Raw genomic sequence first — 26,754 nt, 5'->3', positions numbered from 1 at the left:
TATATTTGTTATCAATTTTATTGAATACATTATTGCATAGACTAACTGCCCATTTTAGAAGTAGAATTCAGTGAGGTTTGCTAAATGTATATACCTGTGAAACCACTGCCACAGTCCGAGTATCAACCCAACCACCGTCGACCACCAACCCAAAGAGTCTCGGTGCCCCTTCCGAGTCAGCTCCCATCTGGGACCCAGGCAACACTTGATTAGATTTGCCTTTTCTAGAGCCTCATAGAGATGAAGCCACTTACTCTTCTGTGCCAGACTTTCCTTTACCAGCACGTCTAGGAGAGTGTCAGAGTGGGTCCCTGTTCAGTGCTCTCTAGCATTCCCATCTCTCTGCTGATGGAAAAAGGGTCATTTCCTCTTTGTGACAATTATGAATGAACCGCTGTTCTTCTTGCTACATTTGTTTTTCACCTTTTCAAAATTATACTTTTACATGATTTTAAGGTAGATACATAGTTAAGGCATGGGGCTTTGCCATGAAATTTGTTGTGTGGTGAAATTAATATCTCCACTTTTGATATTATCTGCAGTTTGTCTCTTGGCTCTCACAGACTCTCCCTTAGGTGGGAAAGGAGATTCTGTGCTTCACTGCATATGGAGTCGAAGGTGGATCAGTTTTAGGAAAGACTACGTGTGGACATTGGGACATTGAGTTCCTTAAAGCAATGAGACAGTACGTATAGTTCTTAGAATAGTGTCTGTCATATTTTAAGTACTCAGTAAATGGTAGCTATTATTAGGACAATGCAATAAAGGAGGTGAGCTTTACATTAAGGACTGCCTCCTTTGTAGCATGCTACTTATTCCCTTGAGGCCCCTGGGATCGTTATGTTATCCTTTTTTTCTTAAAATTTATTTATTTATTTTTGGCTGAGTTGGGTCTTCGTTGCTGCGCGTGGGTTTTCTCTAGTTGCGGCAAGCGGGCTTCTCGTTGCGGTGGCTTCTCTTGTTGCGGAGCACGGGCTCTAGGTGCGCGGGCTTCCGTAGTTGTGGCTCTCAGGTTCCAGAGCACAGGCTCAGTAGTTGTGGCGCACGGGCTTAGTTGCTCTGCGGCATGTGGGATCTTCCTGGACCAGGGCTCGAACCCGTGTCCCCTGCATTGGCAGGCGGATTCTTAACCACTGCGCCACCAGGGAAGCCCCGTTATGGTATCCTTGCCAGCCCAGGGTTCTGATCCAAGCTTGCTTTCCTGGGCTGCGGCCCATATTCCATTATCATTTCTCTTTTTACTCATATAACAGCCTTCCATTGAAGTCCTTACCCCGTTCTCGTCCCTGTGTTGGAGTTGAAACTCATAGAACCGTGAGTGGGTCAGATACGAGAATAGGGTAGAAAGTCTCAGGACAGAGAGATGCAGAGGGGGTTGAGGAAGCCTCGGGGACAAAGGAAATTCCTCTGCTTGGGGAGTCAGGGTGGCTTCGCAGAAGATGAAGGACTGAAATTAAGATTCGAAGAGCGAGTAGAAATTTGCCAGTTGGGCATGGTAGGGGGGAGAAAGAGCAGAGTATCTGCAAAACTCAGAGGCACGGGAAGAATGATGTTCAGAAACCGGTAGCGGTGCAGCCAGGCTGAACCACAGCATGAGGGTGGGATCGCAGAGGGTGAGCCTGGACTGGCAGGCAGGGAGCAATTTTTTTAAAACAACTTTATTGAGCTATAAGTCACATGGCACACATTTCTCCCATTTGAAGAGTACAATGCATTGGCTTTTAGTATGTTCAGAGTTGCATGCAACCGTAGGAAGCAATTTTTTTTTTTTTTTTTTTTTTTGCGGTACGCGGGCCTCTCACTGTTGTGGCCTCTCCCGTTGCGGAGCACAGGCTCCAGACGCGCAGGCCTAGCGGCCATGGCTCACGGGCTTAGTTGCTCCGCGGCATGTGGGATCTTCCCGGACCAGGGCACGAACCTGTGTCTCCTGCATTGGCAGGCGGATTCTCAACCACTGCGCCACGAGGGAAGCCCTGGAAGCAATTTTTGAAGCCTCTGTATGGTCCTATTGAAGGTGGCCTTCCCAGGACTTCCCAAAGTGTCTTTTGGGGGTTGTGTGGGTGCATAAAGTCTAGGGGAAGCTGGAGCAGTGTTGGATCCAGGCAGAAAAGAAAACAGGCAGCAGTCCTGTGCTGAGCAGAGCAGAGCTCCATCAGGTTACCTGTGGGTCATGAGGGGGGAGAGGAGGCCCCCTGCAGGGCCCCCACCATGGACCACAGCTTCTGTAACCTGGGGCTGTGTCTTAATAGTCAGAGCAAAGGGGACCGTAAAATACTGAGAGTGTGGCCTTGGACCAGGCTGAGGCTCCCAGAAGTCCTGCTTTCCTGACAGATACCAAATGGAAGCCAGGTGCCCCAGAGCTGATTTGGGAAGTGCACTGAAATGAACACTTTTCAAGAAGTTCTTAGTTTTCTTGTTCAAGGTAGTCCTTTTTTTAATGGGAGAGAGGGGTCTTCCCTGGTGGCACAGTGGTTAAGAATCCACCTGCCAATGCAGAGGACGTGGGCTCAAGCCCCGGTTTGGGAAGATCCCAAATGCCATGGAGCAACTAAGCCCGTGCGCCACAAGTACTGAGCCCACGTGCCACAACTACTGAAGCCCCCGTGCCTATAGCCCGTGCTCCGCAACAAGAAAAGCCACCACAATGAGAAGACCGCACACCGCAATGAAGAGTAGCCCCCGCTCGCCACAACTAGAGAAAGCCTGTATGCAGCAACAAAGACCCAACCCAGCTAAAAATAAATAAATTACTTAACTAATAAAAAAACAAAACAGGGCTTCCCTGGTGGCACAGTGGTTGAGAATCTGCCTGCCAACGTGGGGGACATGGATTTGGGCCCTGGTGTGGGAACATCCCACATGCCGTGGAGTGGCTGGGCCCGTGCGCCACAACTGCTGAGCTTGTGCTCTAGAGCCCGCGAGCCACAGCTGCTGAGCCTGTGTGCTGCGCAGGCTTCCTGCGTGCCTGGGGCCTGTGCTCTGCAGTGGGAGGCCCGCTCACTGCAACGAAGAGTATCTTCCCCACCCCCGGCCGTCGCCGCTCGCTGCAACTAGAGAGAGCCCGCATGCAGCAACAAAGACCCGATGCAGTCAAAAATAAATTTTAAAAAGACAAAAAAAGACAAAAAAAAGAAACGGGAGAGAGTCTCCAGTTTAATGTCAGGAATGGAAAACAAACAGGTCAGAGATGGGTAGAGGCTGATTTTAACCAGTCAGCTTGTATGGAACAGTTTTTTAGGAGCTGCCCCAGTGACTGTCTGGGTGAACGGATGAAAGGAAATTGGTCTCTGCAAATACAGGCTGTTCTTCCCAGGCCGCGGGAGTAGCTGCTTTCCAAACCTGGCTGTGTTTTCACAAACACATTTCAAGGCCACACCTCCAGTGTTCTCATTAAGTACCTTTGAGTCAGGCCAGGAAATCGTGGTGTGTTTTTAACTGCTTTGACTTCTTTAGGAATTCTCTTTTTGATGATTTTTAAACAACTGCAAACTTAATTTTCGAGTGCGGTACAAATACTTTATCTTCCTTAACTGCTTTAGCGTAAGTGGCTGCCCCGACACCCCTAGCTGAGTGTGTATTTTCCACAAACAAGGACCTTCCCTTGTAGCCCCACAAGGCAGCCATCCAAAGTGGGAAATTAACATCGGTACATTATTACCACCTGATTCTCAGGCTCCATTTAGCTTTCACAGCTGTTCCAATTTTTTTTTTTTTAAGCAAAATGATCAAGTCCAGAGTCACGCATGACCTTTAGTTGTCCTGTCTCATCAATATTCTTTAATCTGGAACAGTTCCACAGTCTTCCTGTGACTTGCATGAACTGGACATGTGCTTTTGAAGATTGCAGGCCAGTTATGTTGTAGCATGTCCCTAATTTTGGTTTCTCTCTTGTTTCTTCACAATTAAATCCAGGTCATGCATCCTTGGCAGGAATATCACAGAAGTGGTACTTTCTTCTATTGATTGCATCCTATCAGGTGGTGCATGATTTAGATTTGTCCCATTACCATTGATTCAGTTTGACCCAAATCCTCTTTTTTTTGGAGATATAATTGACATATAACATTGTATAAGTTTATGGTAATGTAAGCCAGTTGATTAGATACATTTCTATGTCAAAATATGATAACCTCGTCAGTGTTAGATAACACCTTCATCATTTCACACAATTTCATTTCTTTTTGATGGTGAGTACATTTAAGATCTAGTCTCTCAGGAGCTTTGAACTATATAATACAGCATTGTTAACTATAATCGCAACGCTGTGTGCTAGATCCCCAGTTATTCATTTTCTAACTGCAAGTTTATACCCTGGCCAAATCTCCCCTTTTCTCCTACCTGCCAGTCCCTAGTAACCACCATTCTCTAGATACTTTGTTTCTTCAGGTGATCTGAATCCTCTTTCTCTGCTTTAGAGAAAGAAGGACAGAAATGGCAAAAGTATGGATAATTGAGGTTTAAAAAAAAACCCTTCCACTTAATCAATGTCATTTGAATAATTTGATCTATGTTATTTGAATAATTCAGATAAATCCTGTATCGAGTTGGCAGATAGAAGAGATTTACTCTCAGTCTTTCCTTTTAAAAATTAGCTTTAGGGCTTCCCTGGTGGCGCAGAGGTTGAGAGTCCGCCTGCTGATGCAGGGGACACGGGTTCGTGCCCCGGTCCGGAAGGATCCCACGTGCCGCGGAGCGGCTGGGCCCTTGAGCCTGTGCTCCGCAACAGGAGAGGCCACCACAGTGAGAGGCCCACGTACCGCAAAAAAAAAAAAAAAATTAGCTTTAGGGGCTTCCCTGGTGGCGCAGTGGTTGAGAATCTGCCTGCCAATGCAGGGGACACGGGTTCGAGCCCTGGTCTGGGAAGTTCCCACATGCCGCGGAGCAACTGGGCCCGTGAGCCACAACTACTGAGCCTGCGCGTCTGGAGCCTGCGCTCCACAACAAGAGAGGCCGCGATAGTGAGAGGCCCGCACACCGCGATGAAGAGTGGCCCCTGCTTGCCACAACTAGAGAAAGCCCTCGCACAGAAACAAAGACCCAACACAGCAAAAATAAATAAATTAATTAATAAACTCCTACCACCAACATCTTAAAAAAAAATAGCTTTAATGCTGTAATATTTGACACACAAAAGTCATAAAGAATAACATAACTTGAATTGTAATAACTTGATATGTAATATATAACATATATTTCCAATTGGATTATTTATTACTTTATATGTAACATATAAGGCATATAATGTAGTGTCATATACATAAATTGAATTCTCAAGAATTGTGACTGCCAATTTAGCTAAATCTCTTTTGTGAATTCCTTTCTAACATCAGTCTACTCTGAATTTGCCCAGAACTGACTGACCCAGGCTCACCTGACAAAGTGACAAAATCCCAGGTCTTGCTGAGAACTGTTGGGGCCACATCCGAATTCAGACCAGACGCGGACGTGTTTTCCCATAGTAGCTACTTAGCTTGTTCCGGCACCTGGTGGTCACACATGGGATTGCAGCTACCCATATGTTACCCTTCTCAGGATTTTTCTTTCCCTTTTTGAATTTTTTTTCCCATTTAAACTTAAATTTGAAATGTAAGATCCAATTTTAATAAATTGGATATACTATAACTTATATTTACAAGTTTCTGGCTCTACAAGTGGCCACAATGCATTGGTGAGAACTCATAATTTTTCAGTCTGTTTCTTGGGGGGTGTGTGTGTGTGTGTGTGTGTGTGTGTGTGTGTGTGTGTGTGTGTGTGTCTGTGTGTGTGTCTGTGTGTCTGTGTGTCTGTGTGTCTGTGTTTGGGGATGTTTTTCCTTTGTTAATTCTAAAAATTTATTGCTAATATATGGCAGGCACTGAGGTTGATGCTGGTAGGGAAAAGAATAATCTGGATGGCAAATTAACCTAGTGCTTCTGATTATACTCCGTGAAACAGGAAACCTCTTGCATGTGCATTGTTTGAAATGTAGTAAATAGTAAGTTACAATCATGACTAGGCTGTTAGGTAGTCATTCTTGAGATATCTGTGGATGTTAAATTCACTGGTGAAAGTTTGGTGAAGAATAGGTTATTTATGCAATTTCAAAGTATCTTCAAAAGATCCACAAGTTACTTATTAATTACAATGGGAAAAAAATAGTAACTTTATAGTGGAGAAACTTGGCAGACTGCGTATTAACCAAGGGATCAAAGTTAACATCACAAACCAGACAAACCAACCTCATGTGCCTCCTGAGATGATACACTAAGGACTCACATCACTTCTGTGGTCTGTTTGCAAAAAACACATAACCTGAATCTAATCATTAGAAAGCATTAGACAAACTCAGAGTGAGGAACGTTCTACAAAATAACTGAACTGTATTCTTCCTACATATTAAAGTCATGAAAGACAAAGACTGAGAAACTAAAACAACAACAACAACAACAACAACAACAACAACAACAACAACAAAAAAGACTGAGAAACTGTTCCAGATAAAAGGAAACTAAAAAACACATGACAACTGCAACCTGTAATCCTGGACATGGGAAAAATAGCTACGAAGTGCACAATTGGGAACTATTTACCTAGAGAATGATAAAACCAATGAGGCAAAAATGTAAGTAATTGGTGAACATGGATAAAGGGTGTATGAGTTCTTGTTACAATTCGTGCCGTTTTTCTGTGTTTGAAATTACACATAAAAAAGTTAACCCAAAAAAGTGTTTCCAAAAGTAACAAGCTCTTTAATGACAAAGAACTGGTCTCTTTAAAAATGATTTTTTATTTTTCATTATGAAATCAATGTATGTATGCTTTTTATTATTATGATTTTTAAAAATTAATTTAGTTTTGGCTGCGTTGGGTCTTCGTTGCTGCGCGCGGGCTTTCTCTAGTTGCGGTGCGCGGGCTTTTCATTGCGGTGGCTTTTGTTGCGGAGCACTGGCTCCAGGCACGCAGGCTCAGTAGTTGCGGCGCAGGGGCTTAGCTGCTCCACGGCATGTGGGATCTTCCCGGACCAGGGCTTGAATCCGTGTCCCCTGCATTGGCAGGTGGAATCTTAACCACTGCGCTACCAGGGAAGCCCCTGTATGCTTTTTTTTTTTTTTTGCGGTACGCGGGCCTCTCACTGTGGCGGCCTCTCCTGTTGCGGAGCACAGGCTCCGGACGCGCAGGCTCAGCGGCCATGGCTCACGGGCCCAGCCGCTCCGCGGCATGTGGGATCTTCCCGGACCGGGGCACGAACCCGCGTCCGCTGCATCGGCAGGCGGATTCTCAACCACTGAGCCACCAGGGAAGCCCCCCTGTATGTTTTTTAAAGGAGAAAAAATATATAGAAAAGTTAAAAGAAGAAAAAGCATTAATCACCCACAGTTCTATCACAGACCAACGCTGCCTAGGAAGATTATTTGAAAGGAGTGCAGTTTCATGGTGCAGGGAAAGGAACAGTATAGAAAAGACAGGGAAGCGTGGAAAGGCATGGCTCGGGGGAAAATGAGAAGACAGCACTTGGTTTGCTTTGAGGTGGGGAAGCTGGGGCTGGAAAACGGAGATGAGTAGGTGCGGTAGGACTTCCCTGGAGGACCAGTGCTGGAGGGGGAGATCGTGCAGGTCCGATTCTCCCCCGGGCTGGGGTCCACTATGCCTGGCACATGCTTCGGGCTAATGAAGGAGTGCGCACGAGGCAGGCCCTAGGTCCCTTCCCGCCCTGTACCGTCCCCTCGCGGCGGGGGGGGCCTGCTTGCTGCTCGCCATCCTCACTCCGCAGCCTGCGGGCTGCTGACGCAATCGGGAAGCAGGTGCACGGCTCGGTTTCCAGGGCAACAACAGCCGGGCCTCCATCCTTCCGCTCGCATTCGTGCGTCACTTCCGGCCACTCACCGCCTGTCGCCCCCGGCCTGTGGAGTGGCTGAGGTTGGGGCTATTTCTCTTCGTCTAGTTGGGGCGTTGTGCTGAGGAAGGTGTTGGCCAAAATGATTTTTTGGTTCTACGGGAGGAGCTGGTAGGGAGGCAGGTGGAGCTTAGTTTCCGTCCCCCAACCAATCGCTTTCAAATCCGCTCCCTGAGCGCAGCAGGGAGAGGACGTCTCGTCGCTGCCAGACCTAGAGCATGCGCAGTCGCACCGAGGCAGTCTCGGAGATCCTGTGTTCCGGGATTTCAGGGCAGCCGGAGGGAATCGAGGGGCGGGGCAGCGGGGGGGCGGGGTGGGCGAGCGAAGGCGTTGATTGGTCACTAGGAAGCTCGGCTGTGGAGCCGCCGCGGACCCCTGCGGCGGGCTCTGGGGTTTCATTCATTCACTCACTCGTTGAATGGATAGACTCACTCAGCCTTCACGGAGAGTACGCGGAGTCTGAGCTTGTGCTAAGCGCTGGGGATTCGGATCCCACGATTTGGTTGACACTCTGCGATGTCCCCTCCTTTCTTCCTGTGCAATCTTATCGCCTCTCCTCTGCATTCAAGTCTAGTGTGGTGTACTTCTTGCACAGGGAGGTGACACCCGGCCTCTCTTACTGCAGGCACCTTTCCTGAAGGGTCCCCATCCCTGAAAGCAGCCGCTGAACACTGGAAGGTCTGAGGTGTAGTTCTGGTTAGCCGCTCAATTACTGAGGCACTTCCGCCACTTGACATTCACCTCTGAAAGAAGAGTATAGTTATTTTCGGAGGGGTTGTGAGGTTTAAAATGAACTTTGCTGCTTATCTTGGGGTTGAATCCCTGCTTTGTCCCTGATAAGCCTGTATGACTCTGGGCCATTGCAGGGAGGGCTGTGTCCAGCACTGGCTGATACTCAGGTCTGGCCAATTTTTTTTTTTTTAATTGAAGTATACATAGTTGATTTACAATGTTGCATTAATTACTGCTGTACAGCAAAGTGATTCAGTTATACATATATACTTAAAAATATTCTATTATAGTTTATTATAAGATATTGAATATAGCTGTGCTATACAGTAGGACCTTGTTGTTTATCCATTCTGTATATTAAAGCTTACATCTGCTAACCCCAACTTCCCACTCCATCTCTCCCCTAAACCCCCTCCCCCTTGGTAGCCACCAGTCTGTTCTCTATGTCTGTGATTCTGTTTCTGTTTCATAGATAGGTTCATTTGTGTCATATTTTAGGTTCCACTTATAAGTGATATGGTATTTGTCTTTCTGACTTCACTTAGTGTGATCATCTCTGGTTGCATCCATGTTGCTGCAAGTCATGTTATTTCATTCTTTTTTATGGCTGAGTAATATTCCATTGTATATATGTACCACATCTTCTTTATCCATTCACCTGTTGCTGGACATTTAGGTTGTTTCCATGTCTTGGCTATTGTGAATAGTGCTGTTATGAGCATAGGGGTGCATGTATCTTTTTTAAAAAAATTTATTTATTTATTTATGGCTGCATTGGGTCTTCGTTCCCGTGCGCGGGCTTTCTCTAGTTGTGGTGAGCAGGGGCTACCCTTCGTTGTGGTGCACGGGCTTCTCATTGCAGTGGCTTCTCGTTGCGGAGCACGGGCTCTAGGCGTGCGGGCTTCAGTAGTTGTGGCATGCAGGCTCCGTAGTTGTGGCTCATGGGCTCTAGAGCACAGGCTTAGTAGTTGTGGCGCAAGGGCTTAGTTGCTCCGTGGCATGTGGGATCTTCCCAGACCAGGGCTTGAACATGTGTCCCCTGCATTGGCAGGCAGATTCTTAACCACTGTGCTACCAGTGAAGCCCTCTTTTTTTTTTTTTGCGGTACGCGGGCCTCTCACTTTTGTGGCCTTTCCCGTTGTGGAGCACAGGCTCCAGGTGCGCAGGCTCAGCGGCCATGGCTCATGGGCCCAGCTGCTTGGCGGCATGTGGGATCTTCCCGGACTGGGGCACGAACCCGTGTCCCCTGCATTGGCAGGTGGACTCTCAACCACTGTGCCACCAGGGAAGCCCCCTCTCTTTGAATTATAGTTTTGTCTGGATATATGCTCAGGAGTGGGATTGCTAGATCATATGGTAATTCTATTTTTAGTTTTCTGAGGAACGCTCATACTGTTTTCCACAGTGGCTACACCATCTTACATTCCCACCAATGTAGGAGGGTTCTCAAGGCTGGTTAATTCTAAGGTGAAGGATTTAGTAAACCTAAACCAAACTTTTGGCTCCAGATCTAAAGCACCCTCTTCAACCGACATATTATTAATAAAATTGACTTGTAAATATTCATTGTCTGATTCTTTTGTCTTATTTCTCAATTGCTCCACAGTCAGGAAGAGAAAAAAAGGAGTGTTACTGCTTAGTCCCCTCCATTAGAACAACCTACCTTATAGGGCCATTGTGAGATTATATGAGAAATTTGTACCAAGCACATTGTACTTTACCTGCTGGGTAAATGGTACCATGATTTTGTTACTTTGAGGGAGTAGATGTGAAAGCCCTGCTCAAGTGGCTGGTTCTTCATGGTGATAAATAAGCAAATCTGTTTCCTATTGGCTTGGGCACTAGAAAGCCCGGGTGAGACATGGCCCTATGGAGAAGTATCGAAGTGGACTGCATGGTAGAAGAGAGCCCTACAACATGGAAGGGAGTAAGGAAACCTTTATAATACTGTTGGTGGATCAGAAATCCTAAGAGGTGATGGGCTTTGCACACAGTGGGGTGATCATATCACCCAACCAGAACACTTTTAGCCAGGACAACAGGCATAAACTGGGATTGTCCTAGGCAAATCAGGATACATGATCACCCTATCCCAAGGCCAAGTAGCACTTGAAAGAATTGAGACGGAACTTAGATCTATCCCACTCTGTCTCAAAGTGCTTTCTCATACTTGCTTTTATTAATCCTGAGAGTGACCTTATGAAGTGATTATTCCCATTTTATATGTGAAGCTATTTAAGTTATATAGTTAGTGAGTAATGGAGTTTATTCTCTGACCTGCACTTTTGGCTGGTTTCAGTGGTGATTCTCAAACCCACCAAGCCTCTTTGGGCATTGGTCTTCATCTTTGAGATTGCATGCATGATTGGATGTTTCAGGGAAGTAGATTTGCCTTATGAGAGAACTTTCTAACAGGGCTCTGTATCATTGTATGAAACTTTCCACCTCTGTTAGGACTTTTTATAGAGGGGTTCTGGTGTGGGTGTGAGGTTGGACTTGATGATTTTAGATGCTCCTTCCAATCCAACTTTAAGTGTCTAAAACTCCTTGAGAGCAGGTGGGGTATATTCGTTGAATTCTCAGCATTCAGAGGAGATGCTCAGGAAACGTTAAAACTATGTAAGCAACATAACTCCAGAAGCAAGATATACCTGGGACAAGTCTGGACACCTCCCTCTGATGGCTGGGGGGCCGTGGCTAGCCTTTACATTCTCTGAGCCTCAGTTTTCTCATTGGTCAGAAGGCAGAGTAGTCCCCTCCCTCCCTCCCCCACAGATTTGCTGGGACAATAAAATAAATTAATATGAGTACACTGTAAACAGAAACATTGTACAAAAATAACAATGTTTCCTTTTGCCAGCTTTCAATCTTGCTTTCCAAATTGCTTCTCTTATCCATTTATAGAGAGAATGAGAACAAAGAAGACTATGGAAAGAGCGCAGGAGACAGAGTCAGACAGCCTGGGATTTGAATCCTAAATAGCACCAGCCGCTTGTGTGCCAAGTGGAGTGTTCTTTCCGGACCTCAGCGCTAAGAATAGCTACCTTGTATCGATCCTATGAAGACATCCTGTGCTAAACAGGGAGCTCTATTCCTGGCACTTAGACCTCCATAAAGGGTGGCCTCTTTTAATGTCTGTTTTCTGTGCTCTGTAATTGGCAACCTGTGCTCCCAGGGCCATGCAGAAGCCTACTTGGGCGGCTTTTTGTAGGGTCCTGGAAGCGTTCTCTCTTAGCCTCTGGGCACCTGTGTTGAAAATCCTTCCTGGCTGTCTGTCTGGTGTGATGGAAATCCGTTCCACCTGTTTTGCCCTGAAGATGTGTTCTGTTTATAATTCACTCCTACTCTTTGGAAAACAATTCAATAAAAACTCATTTGGTTTTCCACTGGCCCAGGGTAGGGATGAGGGATAGCGTATTATTATTTTATAAAAAAATATAAATAATAAAGTCATAAACCACCACTGGTCACAGAGCAGAGTCAATAAATGCTTGCTGGAGTAAAGTAAAAGTGATGGCTCAGTTTTTCCATGGCTGCTGTATTGGCTGAACTATTCCTGTCCACCATTACACTTTTGTTTTTCTTACTGAAAAAGAAATACATGCATATGGTAAAAAAATTCAAACAGAACACAAAAATACACAAGGGAAAGAAGGTCTCCCTCATCCTCTGTTCTCTCGACCCTCTCTGGAGATGTCACTGTTGACAATTACTTGTGTATTTTTCAAATATGCTATGCACATTCCAACCTGTGTATGCGAATTCCTTTTTAAGTTTTATTTATTTTTAACCTGGATAACCCCTTCTGCCCCTACCTAACAAGCTGGGCTCTGGAACTAAGGACAGCTGTCCCACACCAGGGGGCCTATTCGGAGCCCTAGACGGGACCCCCAGAGTCAGGAGTGGTTTTCCAAGGAGTAATGGGGACCAAGCACCAGCCCTCGGGCAGTCTGCTTGGGGCTCGGGCTCTGACCTTCTACTTCCCGGCCACCCCCAGCCCCTGTGACCTTGCACATAAGGCATGCCCTGGAGACACGCGGCCTCAGTTTCTCAGCCTGTAAAAAGGGGAACTTATACTCTCCCCAAGGTAGTTCAGAATACTGGCGACAACGCCTGCGGGTGCGCGACACGAAGCCCGGTTCGGCGCGTGGGCAAGGAGTGTGATCCCGTAGGGGTTTTGCAGAGGCCTGGGTTGGAGGGCTGCACCACGGAGGTGAAATTTGAGCTGCACGCCTTGAGGGCTTGGAAAGGCGCGCGGAGGCAGGAGTGGCGTCTCCTTCGGGGTGCGCGGCCCCAGGAGCCAAAGCTTTTCTTTCCGTCTCAGCTGCTCTCCTTCCCCTTTTCTCCCTGGGTCCCTCCGTCTCTCTTCTTCCTGCCCCTCCCAGCAACCCTCTAGCTCCCTCCTCTTTTCATTACTCCTCTCCTACCCCTCCTCCTTCCCTCGCTTCCCCGGCGTCTCTTCCAAAACCCGGAGCGGACCACAGGCCCGGGACGGGCCCTGCGCATGCGCAGGGGGCGGTGCCGGCTCAGCTGCTAGTCGGAAGCTCAAGCTCTGAGCCGGGGGAGCGTCCGAAGAGGCTACTCGGCCCAGCCGTCCGCCAGGCCGTTGGCTCCGGGCTCGGGGGTCCGGCTGTGTAAGTGCAAGGTGGGGGGGCTCCCGGGCAGGGAGGGTGTCGGGTCGGCTGCGGGAGGGCTGTCCGTGTGTCACGGCGCTCGAGGGCGCCAGCCAGCGTGTGTCCCGCCGAGGGGCTCGCCTCAGCCCACACCTGCTCCGGCCACTTGCCTCAGCCCCGTTACCCTGCCCGGAGCCCGGCCACGCCTGTTCACGGCCGCGTCCGCACCTGCCGAGGGCCCGGCCCGTACCTGCCGCGTCTCGGGCCCGGCCCTGGCTCTCCTCAGCTCTCGGCGGTCGTCCCCTTCCCCTCTTCCGTCCGCGGGCCCCCTCCGCCCGGCCTCCCTCTCCTCGGCCCCTGCCCCCATGCCGGCGGGTCTGGGGACCTGGCTGGGACCCGCGGCTGGGGCCGGCCTCCGGGCGGCGCTGCAGCCCGCGCCCCCGGCCGCCTTCCCCGCCCCGCGGTCCCGGGAGGCGCTCTTCTCCCTTTTCCTCCTCCTCCTCCTCTTTTGGATTCAGTGTCTCAGATCCCGCTCGGCGGCGGCAGGCGCTGATTCCCGGGGATGAGCTCCTCGAATTGCAAAGTCCCGCTTCTCCCGGCCAAGTCTCGGGAAGAGAGAGCACAGTGCCTGCCTTGGTCTCCTCCCCCCGCTCATTTGCCCCACGTGAATGCCCTTTAACGCGGAGTTTTCCGGTGTTTGGATGGGGTGCTTTTGGATTTCACGTGTTTTTATAGAGAGAGGGATTACAGTGTTGAAAGCAGGGCTCGGTTTAGTTAAAGATGAGTTGAGGGTACCCTCCATCCTCTCCCCGCCCCAGTTTAAACGCGACTGGCGATTTTTAAAACGTAGTTATAGTTGTTTCCTAGTCCAGCCCAGCTAGTATTCCTTAACACGAAATAGCACTAGAGGCATGATATTGGAGAACCAGGAATACTGCAGTCCTAAAGATGTCCTGGCAAGGTTTTTTGTTTTGATTTTCTTAAATTGTGGGGCAGTCCAATAGTATAGAGGGAAAAATAGTTGTCAGGAAATATTTTTATCAAATAACAGCGCTATTGAGATAGTGTTCACATATGATAAAGTCGACCCATTTAAATTGTACATTTCAGTGGTTTTTAGTATAATCACAGTTGTGCAACCATTATTCCAGAACATTTTCCTCACTTCAAAAAGAAATTCCATACCCGTTGGCAGTCTCCCCTCCTGCAGCCTGGAGCAGTCACAGATTTACTTTCTGTCTCTAAGGAGTTGCATATTTGGGGCATTTCATGTAAGTGGAATCATACAGTATGTGGCCTTTTGTGCCTGGCTTTCACTTAGCATAACGTTTTCAAGGTCCACCCATGTTGTAGTAGGGGCAATATTTTGTTCCTTTTTATGGCTGGGTAATATTCTGTTGTTATGGATAGATCACATTTTGTTGATGCGTTTTTCAGGTGATGGACACTGCGTTGTTTCCACTTTTTGGCTCTTAGGAATAATACTGCTATGAATGTTTGCATACTAGTTTTTGTGTGGACACGTATTTTCATATCTCTTTGGTATATACCTAGGAGTAGAACTGCTGTTTATATGGTAACTCTATGTTTAACTTTTTGAGGAACTACCAAGTTGAAGAAATATATTCTTGATGTTTTAATCTTTGTATTAGATTAGTCTCAGACACTAGAGCTGGCTCAGTGTCAGGGCTTATTTCATCAGATTCTTTCTCCCTTGAAGAAAGTAGTGGAAAAGCATGGACTCTGGAGCCTGGCTCCAGTTTACCTCTTACAGATTAGGAGAGCTTGAGCAGCTGACTGAGCCTGGTTCCTCATCTGTAAGGTTGAAAATGGGAATGCTTGTTTCTTAGGATTGTTGTGAAGTCTAACTATGATAAGTTGTAAAGTGCCCAGTGCAGCCCTTTTCCTACCTTATATGAGACGAATTTCCGCCCTTGGTACTTGCATATTTTGAATCTGGGGCAAAAGTGAACAAGAGGTTTGCTAATACTGAGCTGCTTCAGGGAAAACCCTTGCCTGAGGTTGTAAGGTTTATTGAGCTGTGGCATGGATTTGATTGCTGGTCTGCTTTTCAGGGCCTAGTTGGAACTGGAAGGGACCCAGAGGGGTCTTTTAGTCCAGGGTGACTTCATTGTTTAGATTTCATAGATTGGTAAGTGCTAAAAAGCTGGAGGGCCAGTCATAGGCTTGTCAATTTTTATTTTTGCCCACATAGAATAATGGAAAAACAAGCGCCATCTCCCCGCCTATTGTTTTATAAAAGCAAGAATGTTTGGGAATTCCCTGGCAGTCCAGTGGTTAGGACTCGATGCTTTCACTGCGGTGGCCCGGGTTCAGTCCCTGGTCAGGGAACTAAGATCCTATAAGCCATGGGGTGCAGCCAATTAAAAGAAAAAAAGAAAAAAAAAAGAATGTTTTAACAGCAAAAAACGAGACAGTTCATAACCTAAAAATAAATGATAACAATAGTAGTTAATATTTATAAAGCACTTACTAAATTTACTTTAGTTTTATGGGAAGCTTAATATACATTGTTCATATTTTTCTCATTTTACTTCAGACTAGAGAAATTGAACACCTCCTGTCCTCAACCTGTGTCAGACCCACAGGCCACCTGTGCACCTGTAACACACTTGCCTTTTTTGTGCATCAACTTCTTTGTTTATAGGAGAGGGGTGTTGGCAGGAGCAGTAGCGTAATCTCTTGATAGATGAGAAGGGCTGGGGCTAGGCCCTGAAACTCGTCAACCAGCTGAAACACGCACTGTAAGCTTTTTGAAGTTCGACCTTCTTCCTTTTTTTTTTTTTTTTTTTTTTTTTTGATGTGGACCTTTTTTTTTTTTTTCCGGTACGCGGGCCTCTCGCTGTTGTGGCCTCTCCCATTGGGGAGCACAGGCTCTGGACGTGCAGGCTCAGCGGCCATGGCTCACGGGCCCAGCCACTCCGCGGCATGTGGGATCTTCCCAGACCGGGGCACGAACTCGCGTCCCCTGCATCGGCAGGCGGACTCTCAACCACTGTGCCACCACAGAAGCCCATGTGTGGACCATTTTTAAAGTCTTTATTGAATTTGTTACAATATTGCTTCTGTGTTATGTTTTGGTTCTGTGGCTGCCAGGCATGTGGGATCATAGCTCCCTGACCAGGGATAGAACCTGCACCCCCTGCATTGGACAGCAAAGTCTTAACTGCCAGGGAAGTCCCTCTTCTTCCTTTTTTAACTCTTTTTTTTTTTTTTTTTTCTGTACATGGGCCTCTCACTGTTGTGGCCTCTCCGGTTGCAGAGCACAGGCTCCGGACGTGCAGGCTCAGCGGCCATGGCTCACGGGCCCAGCCGCTCCGCGGCACGTGGGATCTTCCCGGACCGGGGCACAAACCCGTGTCCCCTGCATCGGCTGGCCGACTCTCAACCACTGCGCCACCAGGGAAGCCCCTTTTTTAACTCTTATGTTAAATGTTTAACATGTATGTACAGTTTAAAGAATGGCAAAACAAGCACCCCTGGATCTACCATCTAGCTTAAGAGGCAGAACATAACTACTACTTCTGAAGCCCACTGCTTCCCTTTCAAACTGCGTTCCTCTTTGCCACCCAGGTAACCACTATCCAAATTTACTTTTCCTTTATAATTTTGCCATATGTGTAAACAAGATATTGTTTAAGGGTTGCCTGTTTTTGAACTTTACATAAATGGAATGGTGCTGCTTGTATTAATCCACGACTTGCTTTATTTGCCCATCATGTTTTTGAGATTCATCTTTGTTCCTGCAATGTAGCTCTAGGTCATTCATTTTCACTGTTCTAAAGCATTTCATTGTGTTAAACGACCACAGTTTAGTTACCCATTCTCCTGACAGTGGACATTTGCGTTCTCTTCCGTTCTTACTTCTGTGAACCTGCCAGCCACATGCCAGAATACATGCCACCTGTCAAATAGGAGAGTTACCTTTGGTCTGCATCTTTGCAAACATGTGGTGCTTTTATACTTAAAACATTTTGTCTTTATACCCATGTTCATAATAGTATTATTCATAGTAGCCAAAGCTAGGAACAACTCAAATGACCTTCAATGAATGGATCAATAAAATGTGGTATCTATCTATATACCATGAAGTATTATTCGGCATTAAACAAGAAGGAGATTCTGATACATGCTACCACATGGATGAACCTTGAAGACATTCTGCTAAATGAAATAAGCCAGTAACAGAAGGACGGATAGCATATGATTCCACTTATGTGACACGCCTAGCGTGGTCAGATTCATAGAGACAGAAAGTAGATGGGGGCATGCCAGGGGTGGGGGGTGGGGAGTTAGTGTTTCATGGGGACAGAGCTTCCGTGGTGAAGGTGAAAAGGTTCTGGAGATGGTTGCACAACAATGTAAGTGTACTTAATGCCACAGAACTCTACATTTAAAAAGGTAAGTTATGTGGTATGTATATGTAGCCACAATAATTTTTTTTTTTTTTGGTCAATCTGGTGGGTATGAAGTGGTCTATCCCTGTGGGTTTTTTTTTTTTTTTAACATCTGTATTGGAGTATCCCTGTGGTTTTACTTTGCTGTCTCCTGATCGCCATTGAGGTGGAGCATCTTACTGTACACATCTTGGCTACTTGAGTTTCCTCTTCAAAGATGTCTGTTTGAGCAATTTGTCCATTTTATGATTGGGTTATGCATCTTTTTCTTACTCATGGGTTACCCATTGTGCCAGTACTACTGTTGGAGAGTCTGTCCTTTCCTACTGTCCTAGAATGGCACCTCAGCTGTATTTCAGATTACCATGCATGTATGGGTCTGGTTCTGGGCTTGATGACATTTCCATTTTTTTTCTCTATCCCTGTGCCAATACTGTGCTGACTATAGGATTTTTTTTTTCCCTACAGGTTTACTGAAATATAATTCACATGCTGTACAGTTCAACCATTTAAATATACAGTTCAGTGGTTTTTAATGTATTCACAGAGCTGTACAACCATCACCACAATCAATTTTAGAACATTTCAGCAACCCGCACAGAAACCCTGTGTTCCGTTAGCAGCTACACCTGGTGGGACAAATGCCCTTCCCATTGTTTGTTCCTGAGGAGTTTCTCGGCTATTGACCATAAACTAACTTGTTACCTTCCATGAAGAACCTGATAGGAATTCTCATCAGAATTGTGTTCAATCTGTATATAAAAATGGGGAGAATGAACATCTTTATGATATAAACTTTTTCTACCCATGAGTATATCTGGGACCCTACCTTTTCCTCTCTACAGAGCCTGGCATGTGGGAAGTCCTCACTAGATGTTGGGGATGTGAGTGATGAGATTTTATATATCGTTAGTTTCAACCGTAGCCTTTTGCACAAAAGAGAAAACTAACCAGTGAAGCTCCGTGACTCACTTATGGTCACACAGAGTGACAGCCAGTGCTGGAGCCAGCGCGATGCGTGTGGTGCTGGCAGCGTGTTCCCCGCCGCCGACTGCTGACGGGGAGCAGCATCCTCTTTGCGAATGATATATGCTGGTCGGCCGCTTTCAGTTCCACCGGCTCCGTCTTATCTGTAGGTGTTTTTCTCCTGGTGGGCCTGTGTGTGATGTGTGACGTGTTAATCAAGATCTGTGTCTGGGAGAGCTCTGGGCCAGGTGCAGGGAGTGCCCACTGAGCACATGCTTGAATTGGGAAAAGCCACAGTAAAGGTTGGAATTTCCATTACGGTTCAAACTTCCTGATTTCTATGACCTATTATACCTTGATTGAGCCCACGTGAATTTTGGAGGCACAAATATGGAATAACTTGATGAAACGTCATTGTACGGTATTGTAGAGAGAGGACCTTGAATGATTTTTCTCCTTCTTTTTTCTAACACTTGTTCTCCCGGGCCTGACAGATCCTGCACAGATCCTGCCCCCATTCGGCGGTGCCCAGGGCTTGCTCGGGGCTGCGCTGAAGCAAAATTTGTTTATAAGGGCCTTTCCTCATCTACTCTGGGCCTCCGTTTTCTTCTCTGCACAGTGAAGGCTTAGACTAGATAAGGGTTTTTCAATATCTTTGCCACCTTTTAGAAACAGAAAAGTCTCACATCTCCCTCCCCACCCATCCCAATGCTTAAGATTTTGATACGTCCCCCAAGGGGTGACATCCCTCTTTGTTGAAAGTTGATGTGCTTTTGGTTCTTTCCAGGAGGTGCAGAAAAGACTCTGCAGAGAATTAGTGCAGGGAGGGGCCGGGGGGCAGTGTATCACACTTTACAGTGTGAGTGCCGGGGCAGGGGCTGGGGTGGGGGATTGCGGGAGCCCGTGCGTTTAAATACTCCTGCTGACGTGGCCTCTCTGTGATCTTGCACAATGTGACAGACTTCTCTTTCCCTCAGTTTCTTCATGTGTAAAGTTGGGGTGGTATTATTTAGAGGTTTTCATGAGATAATATACACATAAGCTATTTGTGTTCTGGGTAGAGACAAGACCTGTTAGTGGATCAGAGGTTTCTTTTAAAAAAAAAAAAAAGACGAAAAACCCCCATCTTGTTCCTGCTGCTCTGTCCAGGTGTGTTGTGAAGTTCCTGGAGGGTCAGGGCTGACTCTGAAGTCCAGCATGGGGTAGGCGGCCCCACGATCTGCGTGCCCCAAATTGCCCCCCCCCCCCCAGTCCTCTTCCTCTCAGCCCAGGATGAAATCCCGCCATTGGACTTACTCAGAGGTCTAGTGGAAATGGCCTTTTATTTTTATTGTTTCATCTGGGAGGGCTGCTGTCATGATCTCTGTAGTCAGGTTCTGGTGACCCGAAGGCTATGCAATTTGGAGTTCCCAATCAAGGAAAAGAAAACACAATTACAAATACAAAATTAGATATAGGGCCATGGAAGGAGCTCCTGCAAGCGGGGGCCGTTAGCTCGGTTAGCTTCACAGTACAGCGGCCTCTGGCCGTGAGTATCCATCCCTGTACTCTGAAGTAGGAGAGGCCAGTGGGGTCAGTGGAAAGATTTACTGAGTGCATCTCACGGGCTCGGCGTTTCCGTATATGTACGGTGTATTCCTTATTTGATAACAGTGAGCTCATTTAATCTCAATAGCCTTTAAAAAAATTAGACCTTTTATTTTGAGATGTAATGTAGATTCCCATGCAGTTGTAAGAGATAACATTGAGAGAGCTTATGGACCCTTTGCCCAGTTTCCCTTAATGGTACTGTCTTGCAAAGTTATGGTACAATATTAAAACCAGAATATTGACTCACTAACCCTTTGAGGTTTGTGTTATTATCCACATTTTAATTCATGATTAAACTGGGTTTAAAGAAGCACACAGGCCTGCCCCAGGTCACTGACGTTGTTAGTGTAGAGTCAGGGGGTGGAACGTGGGCTTCACATTTCTGGGCAGTGCCATTATGATGCTCTGTGGAAGGGGGCAGCATTCATTTGCTTGTTTGTTCATTCATTCAGCAAACAGTTATTAACTCCTATGGGCCAGATGCTTTCCTATGGGTTATCTAATTGAATTCTTCAACAGTACTGAGAATCAGGTAATGTTGTTTTCTGTCTTTGTTTTTTAATTTTTATCAGAGTATTGTGGATGTTGCTTTCTTTTTATATCTAACAAAATTCACTCAGAGAGGTTATTAAAACTCTCCCAAGGAAACTTAGTTCATAAAGGAGGAATAGTACCCGTGTATGTAGCCTTTCCTTCTACGTCAGGCAGTATGCCTGGCACTTTGCATTTGCAGCCTTCCTCAATCCAGATATCTTCTTAGAAAGCAAGTTTTATTATCACCATTATTTTTCAGTTCAGGAGCTCAGGTGGACTGGAGTTCAAGTCCAGACCATCTGATTCCACTGTGGTTCTTTTCATTCTATTCTGCTGAGGGGCTGGGGAAGCAGTTCCTTCCGTTGTTCATTCATTTATTCAGCTTTTTGAGCACTGACTCCACATCAGTGCCTGGCGCCTGGCTAGATGTTGGAAACAGAAAACAAGAGATGGCCCCTTTCCTGCAGGAGCTCCAGACCTGGTCCAGGAGCAGGGGATTGTGATAAGAGCTGTGATGGCCAATGCAGAACTCTGAGGACAAACTGTTCCCCACAGCTTTGCTTGGGGCTTACCCTGCCTTCCAGCTGGTGGACGCCAGCATCACCACACCCCCGAGTGCGCTGTCGGCCTGCAGAACCCGGTGTACCTCAAAGCCCCTTTTTCTCTCTGGGCAGGGTCTTCGCCATGAGTGTCCCTGACTACATGCAGTGTGCTGAGGACCACCAGACTCTCCTCGTGGTGGTGCAGCCCGTGGGGATCGTCTCGGAGGAAAACTTCTTCAAGATCTACAAGAGGATCTCGTCCGTGAGCCAGATCAGCGTGCGCGACTCGCAGCGCGTGCTCTATATCCGCTATCGGCACCACTACCCGCCCGAGAACAACGAGTGGGGCGACTTCCAGACCCACCGCAAGGTCGTGGGCCTCATCACCATCACAGACTGCTTCTCGGCCAAGGACTGGCCGCAGACTTTCGAGAAGTTCCACGTGCAGAAGGAGATCTACGGCTCCACGCTCTACGACTCGCGGCTCTTCGTCTTCGGGCTGCAGGGGGAGATAGCCGAGCAGCCGCGCACCGACGTGGCCTTCTACCCCGGCTACGAGGACTGCGGGACGGTGGAGAAGAGGATCGAGGACTTCATCGAGTCGCTGTTCATTGTGCTCGAGTCCAAGCGTCTGGACAGGGCCACGGACAAGTCCGGGGACAAGATCCCGCTCCTCTGCGTCCCATTCGAGAAGAAGGACTTCGTGGGACTGGACACGGATAGTAGGTAAGTCTGCCTGGAGCCCAGGCTCCTCAGTGACATCCAGAAAGGGAGAAGCAAGTGGGAGCGTAGTCTTGCAGCGGGGGGAGAGGGGTGCAGTCCACTGGTTTTCAGGCTTTTAAAGATGGGACAGCCTTTGGTTCAGGGAAGTCCTTTTAGGGTTCATGTGGACACTTACTGCCCCTTTTCAGCTGGGAGCCCTGGTTGGACCGGCTGGAATGCTGTCCACTAGGGTATAGCCACTGTCACTAAGACCGTGGAGGAGGCTGGTCTGAGCCGAGACGTGCTGTAGGTAAAAGGCACGTCAGATGCTGAGACCTAGTTTAGGAAAAAGAAGGTAAACTGTCTCAGTATTTCTTTTTTATTGATTACATGTTGAAATAACACTTTACATATATTAGATTAAATAAAACACGTTATTACCATCAGTTGCGAGAGTTGGGTTTTCACTTTTTAAAATGTGCAGACTAGAAAACTTTATTCACGTGGCTCACATTGTTTTCCTGTTGGACAGCGCTGCCCTCCGGCACAGTGTGAAGACTGTTCTGCAGCCTCATCCCTTCGATGTGTAGATGAGGTGCTGAACCCGGAGAGGCCGTGCCGGCTGAGCTGGGGGTCGGGCGCGCCGTGCCTCCTGCCTCCCAGTCCGGGCACCTGCAGGGCTCCGGCTCCTCCTCCTGCCAGACGGCCATGCCATGGCAGCGCCAGAGCCCTCGCTTATGGTTAGGGTGTCAGAAATGCCACAGGGACTTCCGAAAGGGCTCCCCACACAGAGGAAGGTGTGTTCATAGTTTCTGTGTCTCAGGGAGTGTCAGACAGAGCAGGGAAAGTTCAGTCCTCACTTTGTCCCTGTGATTAAGTCACTAGAATTGCAGACGAGCTCTGCTGGGCCGTCTGCTTCCCCTCTCTGTCCTCTGCTCGGTTTCCCTGTGCGGCCAGTGTGGTGTCCCTCCTGCAGGAGAGGACGAGATGCACGCCTTTGCCGAGAGGTGGTCCCCTTTTCTGGGGAGAGCGCGGGTAGCTGTGTCACGCCTGGCCTTGGGCCCTTGGCCCTGAGTCTGTCCTCCCCGCTCTGCACAGGTCGCACAATGGTCTCCCAGGTGAGGATGGGGGATGCGGCGTGGGCGCTGCAGTGCCCGCTGCAGAGCAGGTGCTCAGGGTTTCCTGAACTTACCTGAGGTCAGACCCGACTCTTTCTGGTTGTTGATAAGTTAGAGGAGAAGATGTCACAGAATTGAGGAACAAAGTCCAGGCAGCCCTACGAGTGAGAGGCAGAGTCCCCGAGCCACTCCTGCACGTGGTGCCTGGCAGGGTCTGGAGGAATTTTCATTTCCTCACCCGGACACGTCTGTGTGGTCTAAGGAAAGGGCAAGGCATGTCATAGCCATGATCCGTACTTAGTTTTCGCATGACCCTGTGATCTACATGCCAGCACTCCCCTGCTGCTCCTTGGAGTCGAGGTGGCAAGGTTTAGGGGCCCAGGCACCGCCGAGGGGCAGAGCTGCCAGCGCCAGGCCCGCTCCCGGCCAGCTCCTCGCCGCACTTGTTGCTTCCTGCTGAGCCCCAGGCTCCAGGTGGGGTAGATGCCGTGGTGGTCATCCCTCACAAGGGGGGCCTCGCGGGCACACAGCGGCCTGCCTGTCCCACATCACAGTGCCTGCGGCCTCGGCAGGGACTGCCTTCCCCTCCCTGGACAGACTGGTGGGTGAGTGGCTGAAGCCAGGAGCCCTGCCCTGACCCCGTGACCCGTGCCTTCTCCTTGCCAAACGAGGCACTGGCGACATTTCTGCTCATCAGCTTCTTGGCTTTGAGGTTGCAGACCCACCAGAGAATGCCAGTTTGTTTTTGCCTTTTGAAATCTGTGCTCACAATTGGGAGGAATAACTCGTTTCAGGATACTGTGCGTGGTGCGTGGTGGCTGATCCTATTCCCAAGTGTTTACGCAGAGTGAATGAAACCTCCCTCCTGGTTGGTCCATTCTGTTCTCGCCGGTACCACAAACACTCAGCCATCGTATGCACTTCAGTGAGATAATGATGCCAGTGACCTCAACTCAAACACATTCTCCTCCAGTCACTGTTCATCCCTTGTTGCTTTCACTAGTCTCAGTTATCTAATTTTTAAAACAAGTTAGGTGCAGGGACAGAGCCTAACTCTCCTGCGGCTCTTGGTAGGGGTGATAAAAAAGTGTCCAACCTGAAATGAGATTGCATTTTGTGGCTCAAGAGGAAATGTCTAGATGTAGGTGGAGTTTTGGTTTGAGGCGCTGACAGGCTCCACGGCAGGTGCCGCCAACCTGAGGCCCCAGCCTTCCCAGGGGCCGTAGGTGTGGGTGGGCTTTACTGAACGTCCACGTGTGGCTCTGGCCTCATCAAAGCCCACGTCAATTCTAGACCATGCTGTCAAAGTTATTTTTGTTCTGGTGTGTTTCTAATTTTTGCTTGTTCCTCTTTCTTTTCTTTTCCTTTGTTCTTTTGCTCTCATACCGCCCTGTGAGTATGTTGTTGGGTCTGAAAAGGTAGGCTGTGAACATGTTACCTTGAAAATAGCTAGATTTCCCTCTGTGCTGCCTTCTTACCGCCTTCATCGCTTTAAAAAACAAAAACTTAACTGCTGCCTTGATCCATGGATTATCCAGCTCATCTTTTTATTTTCTAATTTTTTCAAATTTTCGCTTTTTTAGCACATAACCCACTGCACTGGTGTTTGACAGCTATTCAAACACTTGCTTTGGGGAACCTGTTTGGTCTTCCTTATATTTGGTGACAAATGAGCCCTTATTAATTTTTGTTTGTTTGTTTTGAGGAAGTGAGATGCTAATTGATTTAAGCGGCTGCCGAGGGGTTTTCACGGGATATTTTAACTTGGAAGTCAAAGTCTGCCGCACCTTGCTTGATGCTGGCTTTTAAATGAACGCATTAGGCCCGCTGTTCTTGGCTGTCGCTGGTGATGTGCATGGTGGTGCTTACTGGCCAGTGGTCACCGGCGAAGAGGTGACCGGCTTGGGGGTCTGCTGGCCGTGGAGGGACGCTGTTGGAGCAGCGGACACCAGATTTACTTTTGCTTTCACCTTGACCATGCCATTTACTTTACTTTGTCCGAGCAACTTTCCATCATAAGGGGGCAGAGGCTAGTCTAAAATCCATGCCCCCTTTATGAGGGCAGGTTTTCTAGGTATCAGAAAAATATGTCCTTCTCCTAAATAGCTAGTTCATTTGGATCTGGTGGACACAAGGACCTCTCTGAGTGACCATGGCTTCATCTCTGCTTTAGCCAATAAGCGTTCAGAGCCAGGTCTGTGGCTTACCTTAGCAGATGTATAGGCCCTACCTGCACCAGCCTTTACTTTTAACCCATGTTGGCAAGAAATAGCTGATTCTTTATTTGTTGAGGCTAATGTCTGCCACCGACGGGCACGTCATTAGTTTGCAACTCCATCGCCCAAGGTCAGCTGTGAAGGGAGATGCTTTGGCTGACCTAGGACCTCGCGTTCTTCCCCCCGGTTCATCTCACCCCTGGGGAAGGGTTTTGCCACACCACCATGCTGGCCAGGAGGCCTTGTTTCTCCTTTAATGCTCTGGTCCAAATGTGGACCCTTCATCTTTCATCGAGATAGGCCAGACTTTCTGCAAGGGTCCATCACATTCTGGGGTGGGGGGACAAAACAGAAGTAAGTGTAGCAAGTGCAAGAAGTTGAGGCCATATGGGTTGTAAAACATAGGGTGGGATCCTGTGATAGCTGGGCTGTGCGCTGGATGCAGGGCCTTTCCCATGGCTCCCTAGACTCAGAAGCTGGAGTTGGAGTGGCGTGGAAGTGGGGAGAAGATGGGGTCACACTCACCTCTGAGGGAGGGAGGAAGGCCTGGGGTGGTGTGGAGCCCTGCCGGTCCAGTGGACCATCTTCCCCACGGGCACAAGGCAGATCAGACAGGGGATCTGAGGACGGAGGGGATGGGCGTTGGGCGGAGGGGCTGACGTGTGGAAGGGTTGTTGGGTAGTGTGTGTTCTGGAATAGGCTTTCCCCTCAAAATAGGCTTAAAACATCCAGCTCTCTTAAGAACATTGATAGTTACTATGCAGGAAGCCGTTCTTTTTTGATCCTTCTAAGGGTAAGGCACTACACTGGTGGATACAAAGAATAGGACAGTATCCCAGGGGCTTGATACTTATTAGGGGGAATATGCAAGTTTATAAGGGGAGAAGGGTGGGGGAGGGAAACTAGCAAGGCTCTGTATCAGGCACCAGTCAGCCTCCCCACCTACATATTTCATTCATGCCACATCGATGCCTTCTGAGGCGGGTGGTAGCAGCCCCCTTTTCCAGAGTGGGAAGCCTTCTCAGAGAGGTTAAGTCATTAGCTCAGCATCACAGGGCTAGTAAATGCTGTAGCAGGATTCAAGCATGGCCTTGTCAGGCTTTCAAGGACGTGTTCTCACTACTAATTCTGTTACCTCCCTGTTACATCTGGAATGGTAAAGTGGATCAGTTTTGGAGCCTTTCAGAAAAAGTCTCTGACTTAAGTGCGGCAGGTCTATTTCATGAAACTCAGACTTGTCTGATGGTCAGGAAGCATCAGCGTGCTTTACATCCCAGAGTTAAAGGTCTTCATTTCACTCCAGTGATGACATACATGCTTGCAAATGACGCACGGGTGCAAAATCAGACTTAGAAACTTCCGAACTTGTAATGGAAACTGTCCAGCCCTCCCTTGATCCGCTTTCCTAGGCAGAATGTAACTATGCTGCAGGGTAGGCCTGGGCTTTCCT

At 48.0% G+C, this 26,754-nt stretch overlaps 1 protein-coding gene and 1 long non-coding RNA gene across 5 annotated transcripts in view; one reads left to right on the top strand and one right to left on the bottom strand.

Moving 5' to 3' along the window:
• Window positions 1-6,748: 6,748 nt before the first annotated feature.
• LOC136792896 (uncharacterized) lies at window positions 6,749-8,058 on the bottom strand. Its single transcript, XR_010837480.1, has 2 exons — window positions 7,864-8,058; window positions 6,749-7,286 (listed from the first exon to the last, which is right to left on the bottom strand). It is a non-coding gene; the product is annotated as an uncharacterized lncRNA (long non-coding RNA).
• Window positions 8,059-13,122: 5,064 nt separating this feature from the next.
• Window positions 13,123-26,754, top strand: part of TRAPPC9 (trafficking protein particle complex subunit 9) — a 460,520-nt gene continuing 446,888 nt past the window's right edge. For 2 of the 4 annotated variants that reach the window (XM_067018121.1, XM_067018120.1), the window contains exons 1-2: window positions 13,123-13,239; window positions 21,401-21,994. In XM_067018121.1, the coding sequence (XP_066874222.1) occupies window positions 21,411-21,994 (584 nt within the window). In that variant the 5' untranslated portion in view covers window positions 13,123-13,239; window positions 21,401-21,410. The remainder of the gene's footprint in view (window positions 13,240-21,400; window positions 21,995-26,754) is intronic. The other 2 variants (XM_059043000.2, XM_059043001.2) reach the window with 2 other exon arrangements.

The sequence above is a fragment of the Kogia breviceps genome, chromosome 17, assembly GCF_026419965.1.
Source record: "Kogia breviceps isolate mKogBre1 chromosome 17, mKogBre1 haplotype 1, whole genome shotgun sequence".
NCBI lineage: Eukaryota > Metazoa > Chordata > Mammalia > Artiodactyla > Physeteridae > Kogia > Kogia breviceps.
Note: the sequence above shows the minus strand (reverse complement) of the source record. Positions and strands in the feature narration are given on the sequence as shown.